This window comes from Scomber scombrus, chromosome 6 (genome assembly GCF_963691925.1).
Source record: "Scomber scombrus chromosome 6, fScoSco1.1, whole genome shotgun sequence".
NCBI classification, from domain to species: Eukaryota; Metazoa; Chordata; class Actinopteri; order Scombriformes; family Scombridae; genus Scomber; species Scomber scombrus.
In genome coordinates, this window is record NC_084975.1 from 21,853,456 (window position 1) to 21,870,859 (window position 17,404).

General features: G+C 38.3%; 1 protein-coding gene across 2 annotated transcripts in view; it reads right to left on the reverse strand.

Moving 5' to 3' along the window:
• The window catches only part of LOC133982218 (caldesmon-like), a 31,094-nt gene that overhangs the window by 10,213 nt on the left and 3,477 nt on the right, over positions 1 to 17,404 (reverse strand). The window contains exons 1-6 of one of the 2 annotated variants that reach the window (XM_062421175.1): positions 8,395 to 8,472; positions 7,971 to 8,073; positions 3,625 to 3,750; positions 1,273 to 1,612; positions 456 to 1,076; positions 236 to 271 (exon numbers count right to left, since the gene is read on the reverse strand). In XM_062421175.1, coding sequence (XP_062277159.1) covers positions 236 to 271; positions 456 to 1,076; positions 1,273 to 1,612; positions 3,625 to 3,750; positions 7,971 to 8,044 — 1,197 coding nt within the window. In that variant the 5' untranslated portion in view covers positions 8,045 to 8,073; positions 8,395 to 8,472. Of the gene's footprint in view, positions 1 to 235; positions 272 to 455; positions 1,077 to 1,272; positions 1,613 to 3,624; positions 3,751 to 7,970; positions 8,074 to 8,394; positions 8,473 to 17,404 lie in introns of those variants that run through there. The other variant, XM_062421176.1, reaches the window with a different exon arrangement.

The window sequence follows — 17,404 nt, forward strand, 5'->3', positions numbered from 1 at the left end:
TTATTAAGTAGTATTGTGAAGCAGGCTGTAGGGATTTTGAAGCAGCTGTTTTTCAAAAAGAAAAAATAATTTATTGGGAAAGTTATTAAAGATCGCTGCATGAATTTGTGCTAATTTAAAGATAATGTGAAAGCGATATCGGTATATATCGGTTATCGGCCAAATTATCAGCCCAGAATTTCACAATTGGTGCATCTCTAATTTTAACATTTAACTTTAATAACTTTTGTTTTACCTTTTCTTTGAACCCAAATTTCTTCAGCTTCTCCTCCTTTGCACAGAAGACAGAAGTAGAACAAGATTAATAAAATAATGAGAACAGCTGGATCCGTTGAACCACATAATATCAGACCAAGACCCCACAATAAAGCTACAGTATGAAACAGTTTATCCTCATGACAAGCAAAACACTGTGATCTGTTCAGCAGAAAACAATATATAAATCACATCAATACCTCGTCTTTCTTCTTCTTCTCTTCCACCTCTTTCTTTTTGCGCTTGTCCTCCTCCTCTTTCTTTTTCTTCTCTTCAACCTCCTTTTTCCGCTTCTCCTCCTCTTCTTTCTTCTTTTCTTCCATCTCCTTTTTCCGTTTCTCCTCCTCCTCTTTCTTCTTCTTCTCCTCCAGCTCTTTCTTCTTCAGCTTTTCATCCTCCTCCTTTTTCCTCTTCTCTTCCAATTCTTTCTTGTGTTTTTCCTCCTCTTCTTTCTTCTTCTTTTCCTCCATCTCCTTTTTCTGTTTTTCCTCTTCTTCTTTTTTCTTGCTTTCATCCATTCCCCTCTTCTGTTTTTCTTCTTCCTCTTTTCTCAGGCTCTCTTCCAATTCCTTTTGTCGTTTTTCATCTTCTGCTCTCTTCTTTCTTTCCTCCTCCTCCTTTAGCTGCCTTTCTTCTTCTTCCTTTTTGAGCTTTTCCTGTTTTTGCCTTTCCTCTTCCTCTGTCCTCAGCTTTTCTTCCTTTTCTTTCTGCTGTATCTCCTCTTCTTCTTTCCTTTTCCTTTCTTCTTCCTCCTTATCAACATCAGGAACAGCCTCCTCTTCCACATCTTTCTTTGCTAAATCAGGCTGCTCAGCTTCCTCCTGTGAAATAAGTTTTTTTTTTTTTTGTCAATTTATGTACAAAGATCAACAAAAAAAGATTCCTGCCAAGAGAATAAAAAAACCCCACCATCTAGGAACAGAATAATGTCACCCTATACAGTCTTCTGCATATAACATATTCCCACCATCTCAATTATGCATCCTGATATAGATAATGCCAGAATATTATCTTTACCTTCTCCTCCTCCTTCTTGTCTTCTTCCTCTTTCCTCCAGGAGTTAGTCTCGGCATCTGCCACCTCCTCTTGGGATGGTTTCTCCTCCTCTTTTTGCTCCTCTTCCTCTGTGTGTTGCTGTCTGCTGCTGCTGATGGAGGACTGCTCTTCGAGTGTGCTATCTGTGCCGTTGGTGGTGCCAATGGTGGGGTCGAGTTCCTTCTGTCTTTCCATGGCCTCCTGCATTCTCCTCTTCCTGCGCTCCTCCCTCTTGGCAAGGCGCTCCAGCAAAGCCTCGTCATCATCTGTCCCCTCAGGAGCAGTGGTGGTGGTGGTGGTGGAGGATTCAGTCTCTGTCACACTATAAAGACATGAAACCACTCGTTCATGATCCCAATCCAAGTCAAATCTCCAAATCCCCCATTGCAATCAAATCTCTTGTATGATGAAGTATGATGAATCCACATCTTTGATTGGATCTTTGTGTTGTGGCTAACCAGGGGAAGTATCAATCACAGAACCACTCAACCACTGAAAGAAGTTCCCAATTCTGAGGCTGGAGGCGATTATCAATTCCAAGGGTTTAAAATTGGACTGTTTTTCCCAAACTATGTCCAAGACTGATTGAATTAATATGGATAAAAGAAATACATTTTCCCAGTGTGAGATACATAAATTTGCCTGATTTAAAAACATTTCCCAGCTTTTTAAACTGTCTTCACTATAGACTTTGGGACAGTTAGGTTGGCCATGATTAGTACTGCAATGATTAGTCAATTAATTGTTTAGTTATCAACTATTAAACTAATTGCCAGCTATTTTGATAATTGATTAATCATTTTTTAAGAAAGAAAATCAGAATTCCAACTTCTCAAATGTACATTTTTCTGGTTTCTTTAGTATTCTATGTCAGGAAACTTGATATATTTGTTTAATGAGAAGTGTAAACATATTTTCACTTCATTATGAAGGGTGTGGGACTAATTCGACTTCATCTTCATATGCTTGCAGTCAAAAGCTGTAACCCTCTTAGGCCTACTGGGTTTTTCTATCTATAAATGGAGGCAGTACCACCTTAAACAATGTTACTAACTAACGTAAGTACTGTGTGATAAAGTCTAGCTTTAAGCAGTGCAAGTTGTAACTGACTGAATACGTGTTTTTCTCTCTGGGTGACTGTTCAGCAAACTTAAACTTATTATGCTCATTTCCAGCTCAATATTTTTAGCTTTGCATGACCTACCTTTCAAAAAACTGCTTATTTAGCTTATACTGGCTCTTTATGCAGCCCCTCAGTCCAGCCTCTGTCTCTGAACAGGCAGTGTTAGCTCCTGTCTCTTTAAGGCCCCCCTCCCAATGAGCCCACTCTGTTCTGATTGGCCAGCTTTCTGGAAGCTGCTGAGGTGCAGCCATATCAGTCGAGTCAAGTTAAGTTACCCAACATTTCTTGTTTTACTGCTTCATATTAAAAGATTTTAAACGACTAAATAACAGGAGACATTTATTGTGAAGAGTTTAGAGCAAATTAAATGCCTTCCTCACTGAATTAGTGGGGCATTGTTAGCAGCAGTAAAAACCTCTTTTGTTCAGAAGATCAGATAGAGACAAAGCAGAGAGGAATAGCAGAAACTGGCACAGTGATGATGATGTTTGATGAAGAGCTGCAGACGTCCAGCACACCTCAAACAGGTAAACAACTTATTTTACTTTGCCCTGCTGTGTAATGGAAAAACACTCATGGAATGCCAGCTCGACTTGAGTCCTGGCTTGGCGTGACAACTCCCAAAACAATGGAAAAACATCATAATGTTAGTGGAACGTAGCGGAACTCACGTGCTGTGCCTGGATCGATGACCATATAAAGAGATCTGTCACAAGCCGACATGTTTAATATGAACATCCGACATTGTTAAATTATATATGTGACTGAATATCAAGGCTGGATTAGTACCCCACAGGGGCCCCTGGGCACTGAATCTCATGAACCCCCCCCCTGCCCCCAATTGTTCTAACCTATTCTTAATTTTAGGCATTTTTTAAAAGGCTACTTTATTGCGGCCTCTTCTTTCTCTTTGTTTTTTCTTCCCAGCTGTCAAATTTACAAATAAAACAGTTAATCATGAGATTGAATTTTCTTGGAAATAACTTTTATTTCATTACGATTGAATAGTACTGCTATCGGGTAAAAAAACATATTTAGTTTTCCCATAGCAACCATAATTATCAACATCAAGAGAATTGGTCAACAGAAGTCCACAATCTGTCTATCTGTTACCTGCGTCCATGGTGTCTTAAAATATGAATGATGCCTTTAAGTTCCCCTGGTTTGCCACACTGTATGTGCTGCATTTGTCCCTCCATCTCAATTTGTACCTGTTAGTGTTGATCACATCCCCAGTTTCACAATCCTCCGGGTCCTTCATCTTCTTCCTCTCCTCCCTTGCTCGTCTCCTTCGCTCCCGAGCTTCTTCCTCATCGTCATCATTGGCGATCCCGCCCCTGAAACATCACACATACAAGTACATATTACAGTACATGTTAATATACCATGAATTAGTTAGAGAATATGCTGTATTTTACCCTAAAATGAGAGTATGAAAGACATTCTTTTCTTTTTTTAAAAAACAACGTCAATTCTTCTAAAGAGCTGAAAATTCTGAAGCTGAGTCGTCAATTACAATAAGGTATATTTTCAGGATGCTATCAGTAGTATTTTTGACTACAAGTAGCAAAACTTTCCTTGGTTAACAAATATAAGTCAAGTTTGTTTGTATAGGATATTTCTTAAACAACAGCATTCATGTATTTACATTTTAATTTAACCAGAAAATCACCCACAAACTTGTAAACCAGTGCATGAAAATGTCAGCTATTGAAAGATATTTTTAATTAGTTCATAGCTATGTAAATATGTTGGTAGCACTGTACCAATATCCTAATTCACTTGAGTGTTTTTGGCTTCAATCCTTACATTTTTTTTACTGTCTAGATTAGGGTCGTGGGTGAACTGGAGCCAATCTCAGTTGACAAGAGGTAAGAGATGGGGTACACTCTGGTCAAGTCGCCTGCCATTTATAGGGCTTAGATAGATAGAGATAGACAACCATTCACACTCACACCTATGGGCAATTTAGAGTCACTAGTTAATCTAATCTGCATGTTTTTGGTCTGTGGGAGGAAGTCGGAGCAACAGTGCTAACCACTGCACCACCACCACATTTAGATTATGATACCCCTTAAAATAAAAAGTATGTTTACTTTTGAACCCTAATCCCAGGTTATGGCGTTTGTGTGGACATGCAGCATGTTGTAAGCAGTTTAACCATTTAAATAAATAGCAGTTCCCCCCAAATTGGGAACCACTGATATAATCCATACTCTCTCAAACTGACCTCAAAGGACATGATGGAGATGGGAGACGCCACAACAGAGAGAAAACTAAGAAATAATAAGAAACACACACTCTACATGAATCTGAGATCCAAATGTCACAAAATGACCCCCCTAGAATTTAATAATGCAACAAGCATATTGAATTGGAGACAAAAACACTGTCAGCAAGAAACAAAAGCAAGTAAATAAAACAAAGAAGAAGATAAAGAGATAAAGATGAAGACGCTATCACCAACACAAGATGATTTTTTAAATTTTCCCTGAAACAAATTTTCTCAATTATAGAGATGAGAAGGTTTGGAAACAGTGCCACAATCTTTGCCCTATATCCTCCCCATCTCTCTCACATCCTGCTATTGACCTTCATCCAACTGTGAGCACATCCACACACAGTCACAGTTTGAGCATGCCAGGCTGTATCTTTCCAAGCATTACCAGGCTTTATGAGGCAGGGAGAGAGCTTGAAATGGCCCATTGATAGAGCGCGGGTATTATTTCCCTCTGCTCTTCCTGAATCCGCAATACAATGATTTACAGATGTTGCGTGAGGAAGAGGTGGATGGGAACCACAAGAATCCTTTCTGTCTTTAAAACAGAACCAAAGACCCAAACGAGGCGGAAATCCAACAAATCCTCAGGCAAGGCACATCCAAATGGAACAGGTCGCCCAGAGAAATCATTGAGGAAGTAATTCAATTACATATTACTCCACCCAAAGCCAGAGGCCTGCTGTGAGGGGTCTGTCAAAATGTTACAGTTACATTTCCAGATGACCAACCCAAGGGATGTGAAACATAACAAATAGAGGGAAACGTGTTGAGGTCCACTTGGCTAACAGGAGGACTGAGTGAGATGAAGAAAAGAGACTAAAAACTCCACTCAAGCTGTCAGAGTCTGAAGCATTCAGCAAGGGCTGAAATAAAAATGGCAGTCAAAACATTCCAGCGTCTGCAGCATTTCCATGGGCTGCAGAGAAGAGCTCGGAGGCAAGAGAGGCTGGGCTGGCACAACTGGCAGGGTTGGCTGCAAAGACTGTGAGAAAATTGCGAGGAACGTTGTTTTCACTGGCGCTCTGATGGTTGATCTGATATGATGCAGTAGCACACACAAATGGATCTCTGAACTGGCAAAAAATGATTTGTGTTGAGCTGTGATTAATTGATAAGGTCATGGCTAAATTTCACTATCATCCTTTAAAGGATATTCTTTCTTTCTACTAAAAATTAAAAAAACAAATATGCTTTAGTATGTAACTATCATATCTGTGGAGGACCTAAATGTAAATCTTTAAAAACAGGTCATAAATACATGTAAAATATCTTTAAAAAGGAAAATGTATTCCCCAAAACAGATGGGTACTGTAGTTTTTAACAAAGATTACTCAAACATGAGCAAATTGTGCTATTTTGGGGACTATTTTCAGCTCTGGATCAATTTACATTTAGTGAACTAGTGAGTATTTACAGCTGCAGGACAGTGTATGTGGGTCTGATTTAAATTATATCAAACAGCCAATGTTAATTGTAATTAAGGGACAAGTCACCCATGTAACCATTGATATGTTTTATTAGTTTTTGAACAATAACTCTTTAGCAAAGATAAATACACTTTATCTTTGACACTTGGTTTTGCTTTTTAATGGGATTTAATGGGCTTTGTTGACAATAAGAAAACGCATATACTAACTCAACCATCACTTGACTTTTAAACCTTGTCTGTATAGTTAAGTTAAATTAAAAGTATGAATACAGGATGTTAAATGCAAGGTGCTGTAACATTGCCTATGTGGTAATATTTGCACAGAATTTCTTTTATCTTGACTAGAAAACTTACAAGAGCAAATTTATGAATGAGGATTGGGATCATTTTAGTCTTCCGACGAAAGTGCTTTACACAACATGTCAACATTCGATCTTTCACACAGACATTCATAGACTGATGGCTGAGGCTGACATGCAAGGTGCTAACCTGCTCATCAATTATGCATCCTGAGTTTCTAACACTCCTTCACACATACACTCACACACAGATGGCACAGCCTTTGGAAGCAATTTTGTGTTCAGTATCTTAACCAAGAATGCTTCAACATGTAAGCTAGATGAGCTGGGGATCAAACTGCTGATTTTAAGATTAGTGGACGATCCACTCTACTTCTGAGCCACAGCTGCCCCCAAAGCCATCAAATCAATTTGCTGTTTCTCTTTGATGTTGAGAATTTAGTGTCAGTCGACTCCTGTAATCACAAATTGGCCCAAGGTTTGAGGCTCGGTAATCAAGCAGCAGCTTACAGCTACAGGTGTCAGCAATTGTGCTAATTACTCACTTAATTAGTTACCCTGATATGAGGTCCCAGGTGTTTATATTGTTTCATTGTCACTGTAGTTCATTTTCCTTTGATTATGATGTGAGATACAGTCCACAGAATAAAATCACCAACTTTACACTCATCACTGCACATTCTTAAACTACAGCAGATGTCAGCAATGACTTTATAACAGCGCTGTAATATTTATTTGAGAACAAAGAGAGAGGGATGGAGAGACAACAGGGAAGAGAGATGAATCCAAACAGCATTCTGCTGCATCATGTGGAGACACACAAATGATTACAGCTCCCTCATGCAAATATGCATCAACCAAAGGACACACATGCACACACACACACACACACACACACACACACACACACACACACACACACACACACACACACACACACACACACACACACACACACACACACACACACACACACACACACACACACACGCGCACGCACGCATGCACACACAAAAACTTAATCACTGCAACATCTGCCTAATGCCGTTTTACACAACTAATATGTCTTTAATGTAGAGAGGTTTTTAGCATGTTCTTGAACACCTCTAAAATTGTTCATCACACTGTGGTGAAAGAAATCGTTTTCTAGATGCATCATAAAGTTTATGATTTAACTTTAGGATATTTTCCACTAGATTAAAGCATACCCGCACCACACGACACAGTAAATGTGGGACTTTCCTGCAGCTGCTGTCTTATAACTTTGGCAACAACTGCAGATGTGGTTTATAAAAGTGAGAAATGTCATCCCCTGCTGATCCAGTATGGTGCACTGAAGCTGATTATTTTTGGCTGATGTTTTGTGAGTGGTGAGTCAAACACTGATAAAACTAATGAGACTTTGATTTCAGATGTGGGGCAGAATGTCCTCAGTACTGTGTCTCATTAACTCTCTATTCTTCTTTTGTGTATTAACTGGTGTGTAAGTGTTTTGTGTTCTTGCGTATGCGTCTGTTCACTTTGTATGTTATAGGAGGAATCACTCACTTTTCAGTATCGAGGCGCATCTGCTCTCTCCTCTGCCTCCTCTGCTCCATGCGGCGATCAAAGTCATCATCCATGATGTCCAAAAGATTCTCCTCTCTTTTCACTGAAAGAAACAAGTTCTGATATCAGATCCTATGTCCAAAAGTCACTTGACCCCTAATCAGTCATCAATCCATCTGACCTACATCTTCTAACAATCTTCTCTACATCTAATCTTCTGATTGCTACAGTAGATGCCACATTTTTGACAGTGTGAGTACAGAACTTTTCACTATATACTTTTTTAATACTACAACTAAATAAAAACACTATTAATAAAATTAGAACTATTAAATAAAATTAAGACTGAGAAGAAATACATCAGAATACAGAGGACCACCCAAAACAGCTTCATGGCATGAGTAAAACTGTTGGTTTACAGTACCGTAGCAGTAGCTGAAGTTTAGACCATGGACAGCAGCGTCTTCCCTCTCTTCATATATCAACTTCTACAGTCTGGTTTATATCTCAGCCCTTCTCCCGCACAAAGAATTCCTTCTTGTTCTTTCAGTGACTTTAACTACCAGAAAAGGCAAAGCCTGCCTCTCTGCTCCCTCACTTTCTTTCTCAGCCTTCCTCCTCCTCCTCAACTTGACTCCTGCTCTCTCTCTCTCTCTCTGTCTCACTTCTCCCTCCCTGATTTTGACTTCAGACGCTCTCACACTATTTCCCTTTGTTTGTGTTATTTTATCTTGCTTTCTGTACTCGCTCTGTCTGTCTGATGTGTTTTAGTTTAGTTCTTGTCAGATGTGTTATTATTTATTCTGGTTTCCCCTCTTCTAAATGTATACACTCCTAAACCTGCTTCCTTATAGGTCACTTTGTTTATAGAGCCAGTGCATGCTCATCTAGCTGTGCCATGCATGTGCCACCAAATGTAAAACCCACTCTGATTGATTTTAAATGAACCAATTAACAATTCAAATACCCTGCCTGTGCCTCTCTGGCGTTTTTGTTCCAAACCACCAATCAGTTTCCCACATGCTACTGAAATAAATACATTTTACAATTTTTAGTAAGCATATTTTTATGGTTTCTGTCATGCAGATCTAGACCTTGACCTGGGTTTTAATCAATTTTATATATTTGTACTGTAATACAAAATTATGGAAAATAAAAAAACTTTCATTTCTAAACTTTCAGTGCTAAAGGTGAAGTCTGAAACAACTCAAATCTGCAGAATCTGAGACCACAGAGGAATCTGTGCATGAGAAAAAAATAAATCTGATTATTATTTGTTCTCTTTTGCAAACACTTCTGACAATGCCTGCGGCTTTTGGAAAGTCTTAACTCCTCAAAATCACCTCAGGACCGGTTTCCCATAAAACAAAATCTGCCATGAGAAGAACTTGATTAAGAAAAGGGGATTTTTGACGATCTCCGCTCTTTAATTTTGTACATTTTGGACATGCGTGTCTTTCTAAAAATATATTCTTATTTCAATAAGACTACTTGTTTAAATAAAGAAGTAACTAACTACCTAACTTCATTTCCTGAATGGAGATGGAGGCTAATACATCCACTGGGCAGCTCAGGCTACAAAACAGCTCTATTTGAATTGTAGGGGCTAGACAGACAAAGCACCCCTCATTCATCATAATAATCTGTGAACACTTCACTCCCTCTGCTTCTGTTTAGTGCAGGTTTACTGGAACTTCATGGCATCCCTCTGACTTCAGACATGACAAAGCGTGCATGTAAAATTCATTACAGATTCTGTGTTATAGATAAAATTCTACTGAATGGCTGCCAAGGTATATAATCTACAATCCAGTGTGCATCTACACCAATCAATCTACAACCCAAAGCCTCTAATAAAGTGAGAGTAAATCTGTATTTTGGCCTGTCCTGGTAGGGGGTCATTTCTCAACGCTTATGAGTAATAATTGTAATGTAAAGACAACATCATCCTGTGCCAAGTCACCTACTGAAAAACTCCTTGTGGCTCATATAGAGCACTCAGGGATGATGGATATCTGTGAATATGACTGTATAGACTTAGATTTAAGCAATGTTTTTAATTTAGCATTTTTCTGAAGCCCTTTAAACATTTATGTGTTAACACTTTTAGCCTCGAGCGTCAATTCCAAACCCCTGCCAATAAAAATCCTTTATCAACTGATCTTTTTTTCTGACATGGAACATTAACCGGCCGCACAATAAGCAGCTGCCATCAACCATCTTGTTTAAGTCTGTGAGAACAATCTGCCAGCAACTTCAGCCAACAGATACAGTATGCAGCAGTGTGAAAGTACAGAGTAACTGGAGGAAGTGTGATTTCAGAAAAGCTAGAAATTCTGTCCCACTCAGAGGACGAAGGAAAATGCAACCCCGACAAAAATCTCCAGACGTTCTGGCTCAGTAAATGTGATGAAAATAAATCTAAAATGTTTCCTTTACACTTATAATTTCCTGTGTATGTTTGAACATCCCAAAAGAGTTTAAGAGAAAATATCGATATTGGATCTTGATTAACAAAATATTCACCTTGTAACTGCTGTAATATTGCTGCATTGCGGTTTATAACATACATTGCAGTCCAGGCAGTGTCAGTGAGTTAAGACAGTAGTTCTGATTAGTACTAGTGAGATAAAAGTCTTTAACGATGTCTCTGATGTAGTTTGGACTTATACATTAAGTTTAGCATAGTTTAGCTCAAGAAATGTACTTCTAGCTCAAACAAAATTTCATTTTTTCCCAAGTTTACATATCATCTGTACTGTAAAAGTGCAAATTTCACCATTAACAGATAAATAAATGTACAACTCACCTACAGTATATGTGCCCACAGCAGTTGTGGTGGAATCAGTTTTATTGATCATGGCAGAGAGTAACTCAGCTTTACCCAGCTAATACAAACAGAAACTTAACACTGCATAGCTTCACTAATAGGTTATGAATCTAGGAAATTCATGTTGTATCAAAAACAAAAAACATTAAAAGATATTTTTAAGATTTTTTCATCTTTCATCAGTTCATCTTATAACAGGTGTCCATATGAACACTGAAACAGGTTTGAATTTCTGTAATCAGTCCTCCTGTCCTCCTGCCATTAGAAGATACCTTACTGACATGCTTTCCGATATAAGAGATGGGGGACAAAGTCCACAGCCCTTGTTCTGTGCAAGAAAACAATCTCAACTCAAGTTGAAGCTAATATGAAGCAGTCTGAATAAGACAAATCATATGGCTGTCTTCCAAAATCCCTCTTTGGGTCACTAGCCGTCTGATGAAGGAATAAGAAGGAACTACATTTTTGTACTAAATTTGGACAATACCCACTTGGATTAACAAATACATTTATGCACAGAACATGTGCTGTGGATTTTGTCCCCCATCACTTACAGTACATTGGAGAATCATTAAGAAGAGATTGTGGCCAGTATGAACAGGAGGAATGATTAGAGGAAGAAGAAAAAACAGATTTTAAATATAATAAACCTCACTATTGTTTTAAGACTTTAAGTCTTGAAAACATGTAAACCCATATTTGTTGGTTCATAAACGCTAAGTTAAAACTCTAAGCATCAGACAAATTAGTTTACACTGATCTCAGTCATCCATGAACTGAACTATGCTGGGCTACGCTAACGACATACTTTAGAGACACACAAAAAAAGTTTGTCTCTGGGTGAAAAGGAGAAATAATTGGTTAAACCAAACTATGCTTTTAAGAGTTAAAAATAAACTAAATTAAAGCAACAAATCAAAACCTAATTTATGGTTGAGGCCTGTTGATCCAGGAAACATTATTCAGTGATATTTTCTGTTAGCGGTCTTTTAATTTACTGAAAAGGAGTCTAAAAAAAGTGATGACAGAAAAAGAAGTCTATCCAATTGAGTGCATGTCCAAAACGTCTATCACACACACATGCATACACACACACACACACACACACACACACACACACACACACACACACACACACACACACACACACACACACACACTCGATCATTCATTTGACATTTGAGTACATGTTGACAGAAAATGATACAGATAACATTTCTGGGCTGTTTCATGAGTACTTCATGCATCCGTCTTTTTCTGTAACAACATACCAAATAGTGCTGGGAACTGAGATGACGTGAGCTCACAGAGTCAAGATGACATCACACTTTAATCTGTTTATATCATGCAACATTGTGTGTGTGTGCTTTCTCTTCTGAATTTTTCCTGGTTTTATGTAACAGTATGCAGAGTTGTAAAGAGGGCCACTTCAGTATCACAGCTCGCACGCTGCAGGGTTCCAATGTCCACTTATACAGTCTTGCACCAAGGTAACGTTTTGAGCCCTGCTGCTCTTTATCAGACTCAAGACTCACTTTTGACATTCACTCACTTTTAGCCCAGCACCTGCCCTCTTCGGCTTGGATGTGCGTGCATACCCCCACTTCAGTATCACAACTTTATTTTGGTATCTGTATCTTCAGATCTGAAGAGGAGACCACCAACACTGAACAGTGGGTTATAATTGGACATGACCACATAACAGTTTAGTTTTCATAATGGCTGATACCATTTACAGTCACAAAGGCGTACAAACAGAACTTTCCAAAAGAGGCTTTTTTTTTTTTTTTTTTTTAAACAACTACTACATTTATAATAAGACAGTTTAGGACTTTCCTGGAAAAAGACAACACACTTTTATTCTTTACGTTCCTGGAAAACAGGAAAGTGATTTATTGCAAGCCATATGTCTTCTGGACAAAGCACTTTTGGAGGTTTGGAGAGGTGGTTGTGGCCAATGTATAAACAATAATGATATGTAGAGTCCAGGAATGAGGTCATTTTTAGAAAAGGGGGATAAAAAAAAGAAGCTATTATGATTGTTATGGTCAGTGATTCTTTGTTCACTGACCATAACAATCATAATAGCTTTTTGTCTCAATACAAACATATTTCTGAACATTAAATAACCATATTTGATTTTTTTTTAAAATCATCAATAAATATGCTTCACTCTATCTGGGGCTGATGTTTAGCAAATGAAATGCATGTTGCATGCTAAAATTAGCTAATTAGCACTAAAAACTGATGTATAACTTTATAATGGATGGAAAGTTTAATCATTTAAGAAGGCTAAGTAATTTCCTACAACAGCTGGGCACTCTAGTGTTTAACAAATGTTACTTAAATTGGAATAAACATTGGGTTTATTGTTAGCAGCGGATGAATACACATTTGGTGATCTAGTGAGTTTTTACAGCAGCAGGACAGTGTGGTGTACATTGGTCTGACTCAAAATGAACTACAGTGCCCAGGTTCCTTGTAATGAAGGAACATGTAATTGCAACAGTGTGGCTCATTGATGTGTTTTTAATAGGTTTTGGACAACTATGGAGCTCCATGTTACAGAGGAAGAAGCTATATCAGTCTTATGCCACATAAACAATACCTAGGATCAAATTATTCTTGATTTTGGTCTTTAAGAAAGATACAGAATATCACCAGATATGAAAACATGCTACAATCAAGTCTAAGCACTATATGATACCTACTGTATCTTCATAACTTATACTATACTATGTGTAAGCAAAGTAAACTGTACAAACTGAAAAAAGAAAATTTAGCTTGCCCTGTTAGAGACTTACAATCCCAAAAGTACCTATTCAGTATTTCAATACATATTCAATATACTGTAGATGCAAGCTGTTGCCAGCTGTTGCCAGGTGTTGCTGATGTCAAAATGTTTGCAGGATTACCACCAGATGTGTCTAAGACAACACTCCCATCATTCCCACATCTTTTGCATCCAGCTTTATTATACTATAGGAGGTATTTCAGCTATATGATTTCTAGTCTTGTGTATATTAGTCATTAGATAGCTATCATATCAAAGGCACCTTGTGTTCTGTCAGTGTTAATGTTGTCCCTTTTGTCATTACCATCAGCCTCATTGTGAATAACCTATTTTGTGTAGGAGGTCATTCTCCAAAACTACCTCTATTTCTCATAAAAGTATTACAATGAACCTTCTGCTTTCCAGCTCTAAGCTATAGAGGTGAAGCCCTCACAGCTCTGCTGACATAATTCCTCTTACAATCACACATGCAACAAACGGCTATCCATCATTCCCACACATCTGTTCTTACATGGGACCCATTCAGGTCTGTGGATGACAAAGGCCGGTTTGTGTTTCTGAGCCCAGAGCTGGAGCATTATGGATGCTGTGGAGAACCAGACAAAAACTGACTGACCTGCAAGCTCACAGCTCACAGACATGTCAGAGTCGTGATCCAGCACTGTTTGGATTGGCATGAGCCCAGCAGGGGCAGCCAAGTCTTGCATTTCTAAATTTTGAAACTCACCACTCTGTCAGCTAGAGGTGATTGCCTTCTCACCCCCCACTTTGCACATACATGTGAATACACACACACAGTCACACTTAAGAGCTCCCATAGCAGCTGCTCCATCAGTTGCCAGACAGGTAATTTGTCTGGATTAGAGATGTGTTGCTGGCACAAATAATTCCAGCTCTACAGTTCTATCAATTGAAATAATCCAAATGAAAAACACTGCCCTTTAGATGAAAGCATTGATTGTATTTTAATTTAGACACAAATGTCTGCCTCTACGTACCTCTGACATGTGAGCAGTCCCTCAACGTTCATTACAGAGGTTCTTGTAATCTAATTTTTACATAAACAGCATGTTATAGACTTCCCCTGTTTTACCACTCTTCCTGTCATAAGGTGGAATCAAGTTTACAAATCATTCCCACATGACAAGTGCTCAGGACAATTTCTAATTCATACATCTGTAACTGATTTGTCTCATCTGGATAAGCTTTCCTTTCTGTGGCCTGCTCAGACTCTAATACTGGTGTTGGACCTGCGCTCTCTGGTCGCTGTGCTCTCATGCAACTAGCAACTAACCACTAACACTAACCAGACACAGTGCATAAATATTCATATAGATGTTTGCAACAAATAATGTTTCACAATAGAAACAAGAGCAGTGACAAGGAAACAATTTGGGCTTTTTGCTTGTGGAAATAACAGGGTTGGTTTACTGAAAGCATGTAATTGTCACAAACATAAAATACAGGCTGGCAAAAAAATATCTCTGCTTAGCATTCAGTCAAAGGTCTGAATACAACATGTAAGTGTGTAACAGATGATCATCTAAAGCCAGCCTCAATTGAAGGTTCAGATACACAAGGACATTATGGCAGAATATGGACTTTAAAGGTGCAGTGTGTAGTATTCAGTGGTATCTAGTGGAGCAGACGTGCCAAAAACTGAATATGATATCCATGAGTATGTTTTAATTAGTGTATAATTGTTGTATTTTTGTTAGCTTAGAATGAGCCCTATATATCAACATAGGGAGCGGGTCCTCTTAAACACTGGTTCAACACAGGGCCTTTCACATTTTTCAGGTGTTTCGCAGCCACCGTAGATGCTCTTATATGCTTGTAAGGAGAGGGGGAGGGGAGGTGTATTCATTTGTTTGCAATCTGCAACCTCACCACTAGATGCCACTTATCCTACACACTGATCCTTTAAAGGAAAAGATTGACGTTTTGGGGAAATGCAGAATTTGATGAGAAAAATCTATGCCATCAAGCAATTAGCATAGCTTACAGTAGCTGTTTCCCCCTGCCTCCACACTTTATGTTGAGCTGATTGTCTCCTGATGTACATCTGTACTTCACACAAAAATATATATATATATAATAGTCTTGTCAAACTCACAGCAAGAAAGCAGAGATTTTGGTAAATGTATTTCCCGACATGTTCCTTTAAACTACTTTCTTTCTTACCAATGCTAGCCCATGCTACTATCTTAATAGTTCAAATCATACAAGCAAATACAGACTTGCACACATTAAAACCTGATGACTATGATGTAATGTATGGCATAAAGCTGACATATCTGACCGATGTGGATTCAGTCTAATATTTATAAACCCTATAGTCACTTTACATGGAGATTTAACTGGGAAGACATATAAGATTAACAGTACAACGTGAGCCACAGCTGCAAAGTAGAAGAAATAAAACTCTCTGAAGGTTGAGCAGGTTCAAGGGAGCCTACCAATAACATGCACGTTTCCTTCATATTTACAGATAAGTAATGATGTGTTAATAGAATGACGTATAATGGTGTTTTGTTCATTCTTCGGCAATGTGTAATATTTGAGTCCTGAATTAATGAATCATACTGTGAATAAAATGATTAAGAGTAATTAAACTTATCTATATGACCTCTTAATTGTGATTAATGGATACAGGTCTGAAAAACCATGCTTTTGGAAGTATCTGTTGCCAGCATTGCCCATCAAAAGGAGCTAAATCACTGTTAAGCTCTTTGTTTCTGAAGCCAACTACGGTTTAGCCTGAGAATTCCTCAAGTGATCCACTGAAGTTAAGTTATAACAAGTCTTATAAAACATTAGTGCTTGGTATGCAATACAAAAGCTTTCCACTTAAAGTCCTGTAATTACTTCAATTGCCTGGCCCTCCTTTGTGTCTCTGTTTTTTCCAGCACTATGTACATGCCATGTGTTATTTGTATATTGTCTGGTTTTATAATTACTGCTCTTTAAAGAGAGTCTGCCAATGTATTAATCAAACATCAAAGGGGGGCTTTATGTTCCGTTAAAGACCGTTTCTAATGCATGATTTACATTTGGTTTGGCAGGTTACAGTAGGCCTAACATCTTCAATCAGGAAAGATGTGCAGGCAGCTGGATATTAGCTGATGTTCAACTCTCCCCCTCTTGTAATCATCCCAAAAGGTGGGAATAACAAAAAAGTATACTGTTTTTGCCAAGCACTACTTTACCTCATAGGACCCTTCTGGAGATACATTAATATTTGTTACGTTAAGTGCTATGGATCTTTACTTGGTTTGGTTACTGGTTTACTTGTTTGGTTACTGGTTTCTTAGTTTGGAAATTGAGCAATTTTCTTCTTCAACCCCATCCTTTCCTACAGGCAGGACAGTTAACACAAATGCATGCTACATCATATCTACATGCAGATGTCTACACACTACAGACACCTTAGCAGCTCTTTGAGGTAAATACTAAAATCAGCATGATCGTTAGCATGCTGAAATTTGCTATTAACTAAACACAAGGTACAGGTTAATGGGAATGTCATCAGTTTTGCAAATATTTGGTCATAAACCATGAAGTCCTGGATAAATTAAAATTTGGATCTGATGATGCCGCTAGGTGAAAGATTAAAGTGTCACCAAAGTTATAACAGTGCATCCTGAGGGTGACATAAATGTGTGTACATGGCAATCCATTAAAAAGTTGTTGAGAAATTGTACTCAAAACTACAAATGTCAACCTTTCAGTGCCAATAGAGGAAACATCAGTCCAAGATTTTGAGATACTCCACTGGATAGGTGACAACCTTGACCTGCAGGTGGCACT